Raw genomic sequence first — 16,138 nt, forward strand, 5'->3', positions numbered from 1 at the left:
TAGAGACTGGGAGTGGTTGAGTCATTATACTAAGTAAAACTATTTCCCCTTGTTTATTCCTCCCCCCTCCCCTTCCCCCTCCCCCCACTGTTCCTCAGACATTCTTATTAACTCCTGGAAATGTGCTGGAAATGGCCCACCTTCATCATCACTTCAAAAGGTTTTCTCTCTCCCCACCGCACTCTCCTGCTGGTAATAGCTCATCTTAAGTGATCACTCTCCTTACAATGTATATTTTTTCATGGTCTGTGTGTATATAAAATCTCCTCACTGTACTTTCCACTTTATGCATCCAATGAAGTGAGCTGTAGCTCACGAAAGCTTATGCTCAAATAAATTGGTTAGTCTCTAAGGTGCCACAAGTACTCCTTTTCTTTTTGCGAATACAGACTATCACGGCTGCTACTCGGAAACCTGTCAAAGAATAGATGAAGTTCATTCTCCATGACCATTCTGTTAAGGATTACCAGTTGTGATGATATATGTTTTTTTGTTTGTTTACTTTCTCTCTTCTTTAGAATTTGACTGAGACCACCAAACTCATTTCCCATATTCCACTGAGCAGCCATCAGGAAAAAATACAACTTTTGGTTACTACATGCTGCTTAACAATGTCTTCCTTTACAGGCAAGGAATCAAAGTGGAGCTCATGCCCTCCTTATATTGAGAACTATAGTTTTGGGCCCTAAACAAATAAGGCAGGCCTCTGGATCATGCCCCATACTCTTTCTACCACCTTCCTCTAGCCTACTTCTGTCATCTCTCTTTCCCGTATAGCCTAAGTTTCTTTAGCACAGGGGTAAAGACACAGTTCCTTAGGGTTTCTTCCCTCTTGGTACAGAGTAAATAAAATACACAATAAAGCTCCCTTTCCTCAACGTTCAGTGGTAGGCCAGGTCACAGTCATTCCAAAAAACACCCCTTAAACGATGGCTTTCCTGTCTTCTCATACTGGTCTGGCTGTCTAGCCACATCTATATCCAGGAGCTTCCAAGTGTGTGACCTTGATTTACACAAATAGCCCCCAGCTGTCTTCCTATTTCTCTTTTAATATTGTTCAGGCTTGTTCCCTGGAGAGCTCATGAGCTGTAGGCATGTCTGATCTTTACATCTTCACCCTCTTCTTTCCACAAAAAGACTGGACCAGGATCTCTGGTCTCCCTGGCAGGGTGTAGACCACACTGTTACCTCTGCTTGGATTTGAACTTGTGTTTTAGAGACAAAAGGTGTGAGTATTTACAGTTTGACAAAATTTTCACAAATTGAGTAGGACTGTCAGTCAGTAGGTGTGCTTGCAGATTGCACTATGCTGTCATAATTGGTTGATTTGCTGGCATTCGATTCCTTCACATTCAATGCTTCTTTTGCAGAAGTGCAAATTAAATAACCCGGCCACAAAATACACAGCACGTGGCTTCAGAGTCTTCCAAAAATGATATTCTCTCATCCAAGGCGCTGAATCACTATTACAGGCTACAGTGCCCATTCATTAGAGCCTGTGGGTTTATAAGGGCTACTAAATTTAAGAAATAACAATAGATACAGCACAAATAAATTCAGCTGTAACCAGCTGGCGAATCTTTTGAGCTAGATTGTGCCATTTAGCCACAGTCCTAAGTAAGGGACAGTATGCAGTTGCACTGGCTGAGTATGAGCTTGGGGAGACATTGTGCCTCATCATTCTCTGGTATGTAGCACAGAGCAGAATGCACCACACTCTTCAGACCAGTGCAGAGAAGAGGTAGGGTCACGGACCTGCCCTCACTTTATCTATCTTTCTGCTTTCAGGTAATATGCACCTCTTGGGGAGCATATGGGGAGTAGTTCTTGGCCTTCGCATGATGCCCAAGAGAGAGAAGGTTTTGCACCCGTCCTCCTTCCAGAGACACATGTACCTGAATGAGGGTCAGGGACTATCGGACAATTCATTTTAAAAAAATTTTTCTGAATGTACTTTAAGAATATTTTAAAAAATTAACAATACAGTTAATATAGGACTGATTGCTGCAAACCTTCTCTCATGTGAGAGAGGACTACTCCCTGTAGGAAAGATTTGTTGGATCTGGCCCAAATTTCCAAAGATTAATACCATATGCACGCTAAATATCTACAGGGGTTGATGTTTATTAGTACTGTATTAATAGATATAAATATTTAATAGTTCCGATGTTAATTTTCTAGATAACAGGTGCATTTAGTTTCTCTAAGGACTTTATTGCCTTTATGTTATGCCCAGGTTTGCTGTTTGTTTTTTGTTAAACACCAACATTGTACTCAACACCATTCAAGACACCAAAGAAAACATGTTTTGTGCCCTGAGGAGCTTACACAGTAAAGGTCCAAACCTGGAAACACTTAGTACTGAGTGTAGACTATAATTTCAGTGGAACTACTCAAGTTGAAAGCAGTTATTTTTCATGTCCAGTAGAAAGTGTTTGTAGCATCTGGCCTCAAATAGATAACACAGAAAATACATGGAGACCCAGAAGAGGTTGTCTTACTTTTTAAAAAGCAATGCATTTGGTGATGGGTGATTACCTTTTTTTTATTATTAACATTCACATTTGGGGGAGTCAGAGGAGAAGTGTGAGTTAAATGTTGATTTTGTTTTGATTTTTGTGAACTATAAATATATGAATATATTCTGGCTTCAATTTCTTAGCATTTAGTACAGGACATGGTGAAGGATGTACTGGTCATCTGCAGTATACAGTGGTAATCCACCAATTATTAATAAGCTTCCTAGGTAATTTTGATTTTCTTATTTTCTTTCTTATTTAGGGCTAGATTCTGGAACCCTTACTCACATCAATAGGATTTTCTTGTGTAGTTAAATACTGTTCAGCATGAGTAAGGGTTATAGATCTGACTTTCGATAATGTGACTCTTCTAGATGTTCATTTTCCTTAAAGTGCTTCTTTAAAAATTTCATATCACTTGCTGTCCAATGTCAGGAACTTTCTCAACCTTTTCAGTAAAAAAGGACCCTGTCTCTTAAGTTCTTCCTGTTGACTTCAGCTGGAGTTCCATGTGAGGTGGGCTTGCAGGATTGGATTCAAAGTTCTTCTGCACATGTCCCAAGTAGTAACAATACAATAGTTTCAAGTTCTAAACATTTTCTATAATTTTGTTTCACCATGTATTTTAGAGAAACAAAACAGATGATGTGATATAAAGATTTTTATCATTATTTGTGATGTCATTCCAAACTCAGACTAATAATAATAATAATATTCACACAGTCACATTATGTTATATACATATAAGGTTATACAGTTGTGCCAAGTTTAAATTTGGCCATATTTTCTGTCTGCACAATCTGCAGACAGGATTTTTTTGTTTATGTTCCCAACATTATATTTTTGAAGATGCAAATTTAGAGAGTTTTTTTTGAAAATTTGACCCACAATGTTGTGAATATGTCCATGGTTACAAACTGAAGAAAGATGGGAAAAATACCCAAAGATTTATTTCTGAATTTTTGTACATAAATGATATTGTCTGCATGAAATTTGCTTACAAAAAAGGGTGATCTAAATTGCCTTAAAGTATAGGGCTCTGGCAGAGCTTTCCTGCAGTTAATGCTATTAATAGAGGAACAATTTCTCTATAACATTGCATTTACTGTGACCTCTAAAGGAAATAACTATGTAGCATTTATTTTGGTATATCATACAGTATTAAAACTGTCTTAATCTGAACATTTAGAGATAATTCACTTTAATTCTGGAGACCTGAGTAGCTAAAGAGAAGAATCCACAATGCTACTGCTTCAGTAGTAATATAAGAAAAATCTCCCACAGTTGGAAAATTACAGGCTGTGTGGAGGTGTTGAAATGCCTCCAGCTCCAAATTCTGAATTGGCAGTAAGCCAGTCACTGTGAGTAGTTCTCATTTAAAGGGGAAGGCACTCCTTTTCTTTAAGTTTCTTATTCACAAAGCTGATGGTATTTTGTCATAGTATCTGTTGATTAAGATGTACAGTTAAATTCCATTTTGCTGAATTTCAGGAAGCAAATCACTGTCCTTCAGCCAGGTAATGCCTTTGTTTCTCTCAGATTTTGTTGGAATTGTGCAAGTAATGTGATTAGCATGTGAGCCTTCGAAGAATTATTAAACAAATCACTAACACACACATAATCAACATTAGACACATTAGTGTTATTGCTTGAAATAAAATAATGAAATATTGATGTTTGATTTTTCAAAAACAACAACAAAGCAATAAACCACGTCCATCACAAAATAACTAATCATTTAATGTAAACCTATTCATGGTAACTGAGTTAATAACATCCTTTCATTCAGTTTTAAATAAAGGTTTAAAAACATGTTTTGGAAACTTTGTAAAATTGTACTTAAATTGTCATTTTAAATTTTCTGTTCTCTAATCTAGTTCACCCTAATTTTGAATGGTTTTAAGAAAAAGATTTGGATATAGCTGTGAGCTGTTGAAACTGACTAACATAACTGTGTTTGTGGACAATGTTTTTAAACCAGGGAACACTTGTGCAGATGAGACACTTAATGAGACCTCCTGCCTTCTACTGGAGCATCGTGTATTTAAAAGTGATATGATAATTAGCCATACAAGTGGATTGTAATACTTTTAAGAATGCCATCCTAATTTCAGTTAGGGAAGTAGCCTAGTTATCTTAATAGATGTATTAAAAAACCCAAAATATTAATGCACTTCTCAAGTTGGATGTTATTGTAAACTATAGTTGCATTCTTGGTAAAATTACAGTCTATATTCTTGAGATAAGGTAGAAAGAAAGAGGGAATGAGAGAGGATGAGAAAAGGAGAAGAGTTGGATAGCCAACATGCAAAATCTTTTTCATGTATGTTATTTTTCTATATCTTATTTGTCAAACTATTTCTATTAGAGTTTGGACTAATTTGGCTCCAAAACAGTTTCTAGATGTCAATAAAACAGTCTGTTGTTCTGAAGATTAATTGTCAACCTTTAATTTGATAACATTTTAATTAATATTCTAGTCTGTACAGTAGTCATGTTGTGGAATTTCAGTGTGCTTTGTTTGTATTTCAATGTGGTATTCTGAAAGATCAGAAGATGAAAAAAATAATAAAACTGAATATTGTAAAATAAAGTTTTAAATTACAATCAACATTCTTAAGCCTGCTGCTGTGAGAGGAAAGTGTCATAATGGAGGTAAAGTCGCAATATTAAAACAAAAAAAACTTCAAAAACAGACTCCAACGAGAGACTACTGAATGGGAATTAATTTGCAAACTGAACACCATTAAATTAGGCTTGAGAAAAGACTAGGAGTGGATGTGTCATTACACAAAGTAAAACTATTTCCCCATGTTTATTCCTCCCCCACCCCACTGTTCCTCACACATTCTTGTAAACTGAAGTGAGCTGTAGCTCACGAAAGCTTATGCTCAAATAAATTGGTTAGTCTCTAAGGTGGCACAAGTACTCCCTTTCTTTTTGCGAATACAGACTAACACAGCTGCTACTCTGAAACCTGCTGGAAATGGCCCACCTTGATTATAACTACAAAAGGCTTTTTTTCTCTCCTGCTGGTAATACCTCCCCTTATCTGATCACTCTCGTTACAGTGTGTATGGTAACGCCCATTGTTTCATGTTCTCTGTGTATATAAAATCTCCCTACTGTATTTTCCACTGCATGCATCCGATGAAGTGAGCTGTAGCTCACGAAAACTTATGCTCAAATAAATTTGTTAGTCTCTAAGGTGCCATTAGTACTCCTTTTCTTAGATCAAATCTAAGAGTCCCCTGACCTGCCTCCCATACAAGAGATCAAAGGGAGCAAACCCTGTGGATTGTTGGGGTACGCTATAAGTGAACAGTAAATATGGGAGCAACACATCCTAGTCACCCTCATGCCTGGAAACATGCATTCTAGGCATAGCTTTTAGAGTTCCATTGAACCTTTCTACAAGTCCACTAATTTCAGGGTGGTAGAGTGCAGCTTTCAAATGCTTTACCCCACACAACTCCCATAATATCTCAAAAACTACAGATATAAAATTAGTACCACAGTCTGTTAAAATTTCTTTGAGAAAGCCTACTTTGCTAAAGATAGTGAACAAAGCTGTGGCCATGGTCTCAGCTTCAAAGTTAGACAATGCTATGCCTTAGGATACCTAGTAGCAAAATCTACTACCACAAGAATATATTTCTTTGCATTCCTGGAAGGTTTAGGTCCAACAATATCTGCAGACACTCTGGCAAATGCCTCTCCTTTAACGGGTAAAGGCTGCAAGGATACTTTTCTAGGTCCCTTAAATCCTTTGCGTTTCTGACACAAGTCACAGCTCCTACAGTAGGCCCTCACTGAGTCATACATAAGTGGCCAATGGGAGTTTTGCTTCAACCTGTCACATGTTCTTTCTATTCCCAAATGACCTGCAAAATGGTCCGTCATGGGCTAACTGGAGCAGATCTCTCCTATATCCTTAAGGTTTAACTATTTGCTGACACACTTCATCAGGAATCCTCTTTTTCCCTAAATAATAGGGCTGTTGATTAATCACAGTTAACTCATACAATCAACTCAAAAAAATTAATCGTGAATAAAAAAATTAGTCGTGATTAATCATAGTTTTAATTGCACTGTTAAAGAATAGAATATCAATTGAAATTTATTAAGTATTTTGGCTGTTTTTCTACATTTTCATATATATTTTATTCTGTATTGTAATTGAAATCAAAGTATATATTTTTGATTATAAATATTTGCACTGTAAAAATGATAGAGAAAAGAAATAGTATTTTTCAGTTCACTTCATACAAGTGCTATAGTGCATTCTCTTTGTCATGAAAGTGCAACTTACAAAAGTAGAAATTTTTTTTGTTACATAACTGCACTCAAAAGCAAAACAATGTAAAGCCTACAAGTCCATTCAGTCCTACTTCTTGTTCAGCCAATCGCTAAGACAAGCAAGTTTGTTTACATTTACAGGAGATAATGCTGCCCTCTTTTTATTTATAATGTCACCAGAAAGTGAGAACAGGCATTTGCATGGCACGTTTGTAGCCAGCATTGCAAGGTATTTACATGCCAGATATGCTAAACATTCGTATGCCCCTTCATGCTTCAGCCACCATTCCAGAGGATATACTTCCATGCTGATGACTCTCATTTAAAAAAATAATGCGTTAATTAAATTTGTGACTGGACTCCTTGAGGGAGAATTGTATGTTCCCTGCTCTGTTTTACTATCATTCTGCTATATATTTCATGTTATAGCAGTCTTGGATGATGACCCAGCACATGTTGTTCATTTTAAGAACACTTTCACTACAGATTTGACAAAATTCAAAGAAGGTACCAATGTGAGATTTCTAAACATAGCAACAGCACTCGACCCAAGGTTTAAGAACCTGAAGTGCCTTCCAAAATCGGAGAGGGACAAGGTGTGGAGCATGCTTTCAGAAGTCTTAAAAGAGCAACACTGATGTGGAAACTACAGAACCCAAACCATCAAAAAGAAAAACAACCTTCTGCTGGTGGCATCTGACTCAGATAATGAAAATGAACGGACATAGATCTTCACTGCTTTGGATTGTTATCGAGCAGAACCCGTCATCAGCATGTCCTCTGGAATGGTGGTTGAAGAATGAAGGCACATATGAATCTTTAGCGTATCTGGCATGTAAATATCTTGTGACGGCAGCTACAACAGTGCCATGTGAATGCCTGATCTCTCTTTCAGCTGACATTGTAAACAAGAAGTGGGCAGCAAATGTAAACAAACTTGTTTGTCTGAGCAATTAGCTGAAAAAGAAGTAGGACTGAGTGGACTTTGTAGGCTCTAAAATTTTACATTGTTTTATTTTTGAAGGCAGTTATTTTTGTACATAATTCTACATTTGTAAGTTGAACTTTCATGATAAAGAGATTGCACTACAGTACTTGTATTAGGTGAATTGAAAAAATACTATTTCCTTTATCATTTTTACAGTTCAAATATTTGTAATCAAAAATAAGAATAGAAAGTGAGCACTGTACACTTTGTATTCTGTGTTGTAATAGAAATCAATATATTTGAAAATGTAGAAAACATTAAAAATATTTAAATAAATGGTATTCTATTATTGTTTAACAGTGCAATTAATTGTGTGATTAATTATTTTTCGTCACTTGGTAGCCCGACTAAATAATATTCCCTCTTTCACAAAAGATCTTATCCATCCTTCCCCAGTTGGGGGCATTATTCTGTGCATTAGCCCTGGCCTGCTTTACTTAAATATCACTCTGTTGAGCCACAATACATTTCTTCTGAGTTTTACTTGAATCTAGAATTAGCCTTGGTGCATCCATTTGCCTGCGTTGAGCCTTTTCCTCAGCAGTGCATCCTGCTGTTCTATGCACCTCCTATACTCCTGCTTTTCCATCTCAGCAATGTCACTGTCCCTGAGCAAATTTTTCAGTTCTTGATCTGGGGCTTTCTTCTTAAAGGATAACTCCCTTTGTAAGCACAAATCTTCAAGGGCTTTTCTGTCAAGACCCTCATATGTTCATGGCTCACTCACTGTAACTAATCTTTAACCCGGGGTGGGCAAACTTTTTGGCCCGAGTGCCACATTGGGGTGTGAAACTGTATGGAGGGCCAGGTAGGGAAGGCTGTGCCTCCCCAAACAGCCTGCTCCCCGCGCCCTATTTGCCCCCTCCCACTTGCCACCCCCTGACTGCCCCCCTCAGAACCTCTGACCATCCAGCCCCCCCGCTCCTTGTCCCCTGACTGCCCTCTCCCAGGACCCCCCCGGCCCAAACCGCCCCCCGGGACACCACCCCCTATCCAACACCCCCCGCTCCGTATCCCCTGACTGCCCCTTATCCAACACCCTCCCCCCTGCCGCCCCCTTACCATGCTGCTCAGAGCCGCAGGAGCTTGCAGCCCTGCTGCCCGCGCAGTGGTGTAGCTGCGGGGGAGGCGGGACAGTAGGGGAGGGGCCGGGGGCTAGCCTCCCCAACCAGGAGCTCAAGGGCCGGGCAGGAAGGTCCCACGGGCCAAATGTGGCCCGCAGGCCGTAGTTTGCCCACCTCTGCTTTAACCCTTAAAACTCTCAATATCAAAATCAAATTTTGATTAGCATGGGGGTTCTGATCCAAACCCAATTAACCTGTGGTAATATGTGTCCTAACCAGACTACACCAAATGTGTCTGTGTGACTGCATGAGCCACACTGAGAATGCCACACTCAGGGAATACTGCAAGGAATAGGGCAGGCAATCCCCCAAACTGGTGGTTTATTCTATAATTAGATTCACCAAGCCAGTAACAAATCTGTAGTACCATACTGGTTAACAAGAAGCCAGACAGAGTCCCCTTCAGGCATTCCAGCCCTTGGCTCCCATCTAGACAACCAAGTCTAATATAGTGAGGGGTTACTGAAAACTGTGTTCACCATACTTAAACTTATACCTATCCCAAAATATCGGACACTTACCCTCAGGTCAATATGAATTTCAGATCTTACCCAAATATCACACTGTCAGCCAATCCTTAGTAAACTAACTAAAATTATTAATAAAGGAAAATAAGAGAGTTATTAATGGCTAAGAAATCATACATATACAAGTGATTTTCAGTGTTCATATAGCAGTGATGTTATATATGCTGGTTTGAAAAGTTTCTTTGAAATTATTCCAACAGGTCTAAATCCAAAAGAAGCTTATATGTAAAGTGTATTAAAGTCTTTCCATACTATTTTCCAGGGTATTCAAAATAAATATTTGGAAGATCTTAGACCATAGTTTAACCTTTCCCTGTTCAAAGTTCAGAGATGCAGGATGAGGCCCGAGGTTCCTTTTTTTTATAGCTGAAGCTGAACCTGAAGCTTGCTGGCAAGTGAGTTCACCATTTGGACTGGGAAGAAAAATCTGTGATCTTTATTCAATGGGCCATTCAAAGATAATGCCCTTTGCAAGAGCCATTTAAACTACTAAAATCGTTTACAGATGTTTCACAATCATAAGTTTCAAAGAGACATGAGGACAATAACATTATTCCTTACAAAGCTTCACTTAAATGTTAATATCTCTCTTGATCTAGAGACAATTGAGTATAGTAATAATAGTATTACAAGACATGAAAAAGAATTAGCATCTACAAGCTAATTTGGTTTCTTCTAACAGGACATAGGTAAACCACAGACAAATACACTTAGCAACTATTTTTTATCCTTATCAATACAAAGGGAATGAGTTGGGGATTGCTAGCCTAATTAAGATTTCTTTGATAACCATACATAAGTGGATTGTCTTGATTACAACTGCAATGCCTCTTGAAGCTGAAGCTTGCTGGCAAGCTGCTGGATGCCCCATCATCTCAGGCATTGGCACCCTAACAGCAGAATTGTCTGGCTGTGTGGACTCCCTCCTCAGGCCCTACGCTACCAGCACTCCCAGCTATCTTCGAGACACCACTGACTTCCTGAGGAAACTACAGTCCGTCGGTGATCTTCCTGAAAACACCATCCTGGCCACTCTGGATGTAGAAGCCCTCTACACCAACATTCCACACAAAGATGGACTACAAGCTGTCAGGAACAGTATCCCCAATAATGTCATGGCAAACCTGGTGGCTGAACTTTGTGACTTTGTCCTCACCCATAACTATTTCACATTTGGGGACAATGTAAACCTTCAAATCAGCGGCACTGCTATGGGTACCCGCATGGCCCCACAGTATGCCAACATTTTTATGGCTGACTTAGAACAACGCTTCCTCAGCTCTCGTCCCCTAATGCCACTACTCTACTTGTGCTATATTAATGACATCTTCATCATCTGGACCCATGGAAAAGAAGCCCTTGAGGAATTCCACCATGATTTCAACAATTTCCATCTCTCCATCAACCTCAGCCTGGTCCAGTCCACACAAAAGATTCACTTCCTGGACACTACAGTGCTATTAAACGATGGTCACATAAACACCACCCTATACCGGAAACCTACTGACCGCTATTCCTACCTACATGCCTCCAGCTTTCACTCAGACCACACACACGATCCATTGTCTACAGCCAAGCTCTACGATACAACCGCATTTGCTCCAACCCCTCAGACAGAGACAAACACCTACAAGATCTCTATCAAGCATTCTTACAACTACAGTACCCACCTGCGGAAGTGAAGAAACAGATTGACGGAGCCAGAAGAGTACCCAGAAGTCACCTACTACAGGACAGGCCCAACAAAGAAAATAACAGAACGCCACTAGCCATCACCTTCAGCCCCCAACTAAAATCTCTCCAACGTATCATCAAGGATTTACAACCTATCCTGAAGGACGACCCATCACTCTCACAAATCTTGGGAGACAGGCCAGTCCTGGCCTACAGACAGCCCCCCAACCTGAAGCAAATATTCACCAGCAACCACACATCACACCACAGAACCACTAACCCAGGAACCTATCCTTGCAACAAAGCCCGTTGCCAACTGTGTCCACGTATCTATTCAGGGGACACCATCAAAGGGCCTAATCACATCAGCCACACTATCAGGGGCTCGTTCACCTGCACATCTTCCAATGTGATATATGCCACCATGTGCCAGCAATGCCCCTCTGCCATGTACATTGGGCAAACTGGACAGTCTCTACGTAAAAGAATAAATGGACACAAATCAGATGTCAAGAATTATAACATTCATAAACCAGTCGGAGAACACTTCAATCTCTCTGGTCACTCGATTTCTGACCTAAAAGTCGCAATATTACAACAAAAAGACTTTGAAAACAGACTCCAACGAGAGACTGATGAATTGGAATTAATTTGCAAACTGGATACAATTAACTCAGGCTTGAATAGAGACTGGGAGTGGATGAGTCATTACACGAAGTAAAACTATTTCCCCATGTTTATTCCCCCCCCCCCCGCCCCCGTTCCTCAGACGTTCTTGTTAACTGCTGGAAATGACCTACCTTGATTATCACTACAAAAGATTTCCCCCCCCACACTCTCCTGCTGGTAATAGCTCATCTTAAGTGATCACTCTCCTTATAGTGTGTATGATAACACCCATTTTTCATGTTCTGTGTGTATGTAAATCTCCTCACTTTATTTTCCACTGAATGCATCCGATGAAGTGAGCTGTAGCTCACGAAAGCTTATGCTCAAATAAGTTAGTTAGTCTCTAAGGTGCCACAAGTACTCCTTTTCTTTTTGCGAATACAAACTAACACGGCTGCTACTCTGAATCTTGTTAGGTTGTTATAGATCAGACACGATTGACTTGTCTGCCAGTAACACAAATGTATTTGACTTGCTGGGCACTAACAAATTAATTCTGATGATCATCTAATACCTTTTTGAATGTTTCTACCGATGCACCATACTGTTTTCTATACACAGAAAAAAGAAAATCTTTCCTGTAACACAGTGTTTCCCAAATTTGGGACACCACTTGTTCAGGGAAACCCCTGGTGGGCCGGGCCGGTTTGTTTACCTGCCGCATCCGCAGGTTCAGCCAATCACGGCTCCCACTGGCCACGGTTCGCTGTGCCTGGCTAATGGGGGCTGTGGGAAGCGGCAGCCAGTATGTCCCTCGGCCCGCACCACTTTCCCCAACCCCCATTGGCTGGGCACAGCGAACCGCAGGCAGTGGGAGCTGCGATCGGCCGAACCTGCGGATGTGGCAGGTAAACAAACTGGCCGGGCCTGCCAGGGGCTTTCCCTGAACAAGTGGCGTCCCAAGTTTGGGAAACACTGCTGTAACATGTTCCAGTGTTTCAATGCAGACATTCTAGACTCCAGTGAATGTAACCACAATAATTACATATGTTCAAAAACCAGCAGGAGAACGCTTCAATCTCTCTGGTCACTCAATAACAGACCTAAAAGTGGCAATTCTTCAACAAAAAAAACTTCAAAAACAGACTCCAACGTGAAGCTGCAAAACTGGAATTAATTTGCAAACTGGATACCATCAGATTAGGCCTGAATAGAGACTGGGAGTGGTTGGGTCACTACAAAACCTAAACTTAATTTCCCCAATACTAATTTCTCCCTACTGTAACGAACACCTTCTTGTCAACTGTCTGTAATGGGCCACTCTCTTACCACTTCAAAAGTTATTTTTCCTCCCTTGGTATCCTGCTGTTAATTGATATATCTTGTTAGACTGACCTCACACTTTGTAAAGCAACCCTCATCCTTTCATGTATTTATACCTGCTCCTGTATTTTCACTCCATGCATCTGATGACGTGGGTTCTAACCACGAAAGCTTATGCCCAAATAAATTTGTTAGTCTCTACGCTGCCACAAGGACTCCTCGTTATTTTTGCTGATACAGACTAACACGGCTACCACTCTGAAATTTGTTTCCAGCTTATTGTAGAAACTTTTACCAGGTAGATATCTGTTTTTTAAAGGCATGTGGTATTCATTTAACAGAATAGAGTTAACTTGGATTAGTTGTCTATAGCTGAATATAGCAACTAATTTGTGTTTGTTCCTCAGAAAATGTTAAATGTTGTTAGGTGAAATTAGAAATTATAGTGGAACCCTTGAAGATCTTTTCAGCTCTAACTGCTGCAATAATAGTTTGATTCTTACTTCAGTACTCTGTGGAACATTTGGTACCACTTAGAAACAAAACTGTACAATTACAGTTACAAAACTGTAAATTCAAACCAAAACAAAAAAATGATTGAGATCATTATATTTGCTAAATGGATGCTTATTTAATCCAGCTTGTATTTTTAAATAAAGAAACTTTTACCCTTACCAGAATGATCATCTGGACAGGATATGGTATATAAAAGTATTTTAGGTAATTAAGACTTGTATGCATTACTTTTTTAAAACATTTATTCGTATTATGAATTAAAGGAAAATGCATTGCAAACAAATTGTGGTCATGCCCCAAGGAAGCTGCTTGTGTGCTTTGTGTGCCTATGTATGATTGGGCTTTTTAGCCATTTAAAACAAGTTTTGATTTGTTCAGCATAACAGATTATAAAACTTTGAAGTAGCAATGGTTAGTATGAGTTACAGCTTTTAACTCGGTGGTTGTCAATAGATGCCCAGGTGTCCTCTGTTCTTTATCAGATGGGAGATTCCAGCATTTTCGGAGTCTCTTTCAACAACTCATGCCCCTGCTGGGTAGATCTTGTATTTCCATTCCATTCCCTTCCTTCACTGTTTCTTTATCCCATTCTCCACCCTTGGATCTTCTGTAATTTCTTTTCTCCCTTTCCCACCCATGTGTGTCTCATAAGGGTATCTGTTTCAGTTGAAAAAGTTTATAAGTATACTCTAACCTAGTTTTCCCTGTGGTGGTGACATCTGTTTAATCCTGGCTGATAGTATGGAAATGAAAATTATATTTTTAAACACAAAATGATAAGTTTATGTCATAATATACAGATTTTAGTTTAGTTTCCGTACTTAATATTTTTCACCATCCTAACTTCCTCCTCCTCCTCCCAATCTCTTCTGCTGTCTTTCCCGCTTGTCTATGACATCTTAAGAAAGGAGCATGTTATTACAGCTGTTCTACTAAGGTGCATTGTCTTCCTTTTTATGAACGGAGTGAGCTTGAGGTCAGCTCATATTATACAATTTTAAATGTATGTATTTTTTGTAAGGTCTTATCAAGATATCCAAGGAAAAAGTTTGACTGTGCAGACTGTGGACAAGGTGTACTGACTGTCTTGCTCGCGTACTGATGGTGTGTAATGGTGAAAAGAGAAAGCAGCAGTTTGATTAAGAGAGATATCTTAATATCTAGTATTTATAATGATACTACATTATATCTAGAGTAAAGTTATCATCTGTATGCTTTATCATCTGCGTGCTGTTATCCTAACAAGCCACTCAAAAAAATCTCCGTTAGGGTGGCGCCTTGTCTTTCCAGTTTGAAATAATTTTCCTTTTAAATGATTTATATTTTTTCTAAATATATATGCTTAGAACATTTCACATTAGAAACAGCATATTTGTGATTTTATGTTTATCATGAAAGTTATTCTTTACGTTACTTTAATGTAGTTTTTTGTTGTGTGACTTATCTTCAACTATCTTCTTAAAACTAAAAAAAACCTTCAGGGTATATGAGTTGTTATATGAATAGTCATTGTCCTCACTATGAAAGCTGTGACCTTGAGGACAGCTTGTAGTATAATACTTAAAATGTGTGTGTTTTTTGTAAGTTCTGGTCAAGACATCCAAGGAACAAGTGTGGTTGCAAATCTTCCAGTCCTGATGCAACAGAATCCTGCAGAGACACTTCGGAGGGTTTTGCCAAAAATCAGAGTAAGTTACTAAATGTGAAGTTATGAATATACCTTTTGTCCTAATAAAATATTGCAATAAAGGCAACAAGAGAAACAACTGCTTTAGTAAGTATGATTTGAAGATCATGTTGTATCAATATTAATTAGAAGGGGATGTTCCTTATTGATCTTCTACACGAATTCACTGTGTACATGGAACATATATTTTAATTAATTATCACAATTAGTATATTTTTTCCAGAAAAATGTTCTGCATTCTTCTGTAAAAATCTTGGTACTATAAAGTTTACCATTCTCTGCCAGCCTATGGAGAAATCTTTAGCCAATCAGTCTTAATGGTACAATTTGGCAGGCATCATTTCCTCAGCCTCATTCCATCTTCTGTGGGAGAAACATTGAGGTTTTTATGCTACCATCCAGAATTATATATTTTGTGTTTAGTTTTTCAAGGTGTATGTGATGCCCACAAAAGTTTAGTCAGCTATTATTAGTTGTTTGGTGAATTCCCTATGTGCATGGTAGTCAACCAATATGGGTATATGTTAATGGGCAAAAAAGGTGTTTGTTAGTTCAGTTGAGTTAGCTTAACATGATTGAGAAGCCCCATTAAGATGTGGCTTAATACGTTTGTAGCCATGTACGGCTACAACACCGCCAGGTTCCATAGCTTCAAATGCATTGGCCTGCATTTTGCCACTCTTTTCAGTTGAGTTAAACTAACTCAGTTGAACTAGCACTATTAAACAACACATTATTTTTTCCCAACAAGAGAGGGCCTAAGAATTTATTTTGAATGATGGGATGTTTCTGGTGTTTTGTTGGTTCAGTGTGTTGTCATTCAGCTGAAGTTGTAGAGTAAGCCAGAACTTTAATTCAGTTTCACAAAAAGC

At 38.9% G+C, this 16,138-nt stretch overlaps 1 protein-coding gene across 1 annotated transcript in view; it reads left to right on the top strand.

Moving 5' to 3' along the window:
* The window catches only part of PPP4R4 (protein phosphatase 4 regulatory subunit 4), a 123,176-nt gene that overhangs the window by 24,311 nt on the left and 82,727 nt on the right, over positions 1–16,138 (top strand). Inside the window, exon 3 of the mRNA XM_077820417.1 lies at positions 15,165–15,267. Within this exon, the coding sequence (XP_077676543.1) occupies positions 15,165–15,267 (103 nt within the window). The remainder of the gene's footprint in view (positions 1–15,164; positions 15,268–16,138) is intronic.

This window comes from Eretmochelys imbricata, chromosome 6, assembly GCF_965152235.1.
Source record: "Eretmochelys imbricata isolate rEreImb1 chromosome 6, rEreImb1.hap1, whole genome shotgun sequence".
Classification (NCBI taxonomy): Eukaryota; Metazoa; Chordata; order Testudines; family Cheloniidae; genus Eretmochelys; species Eretmochelys imbricata.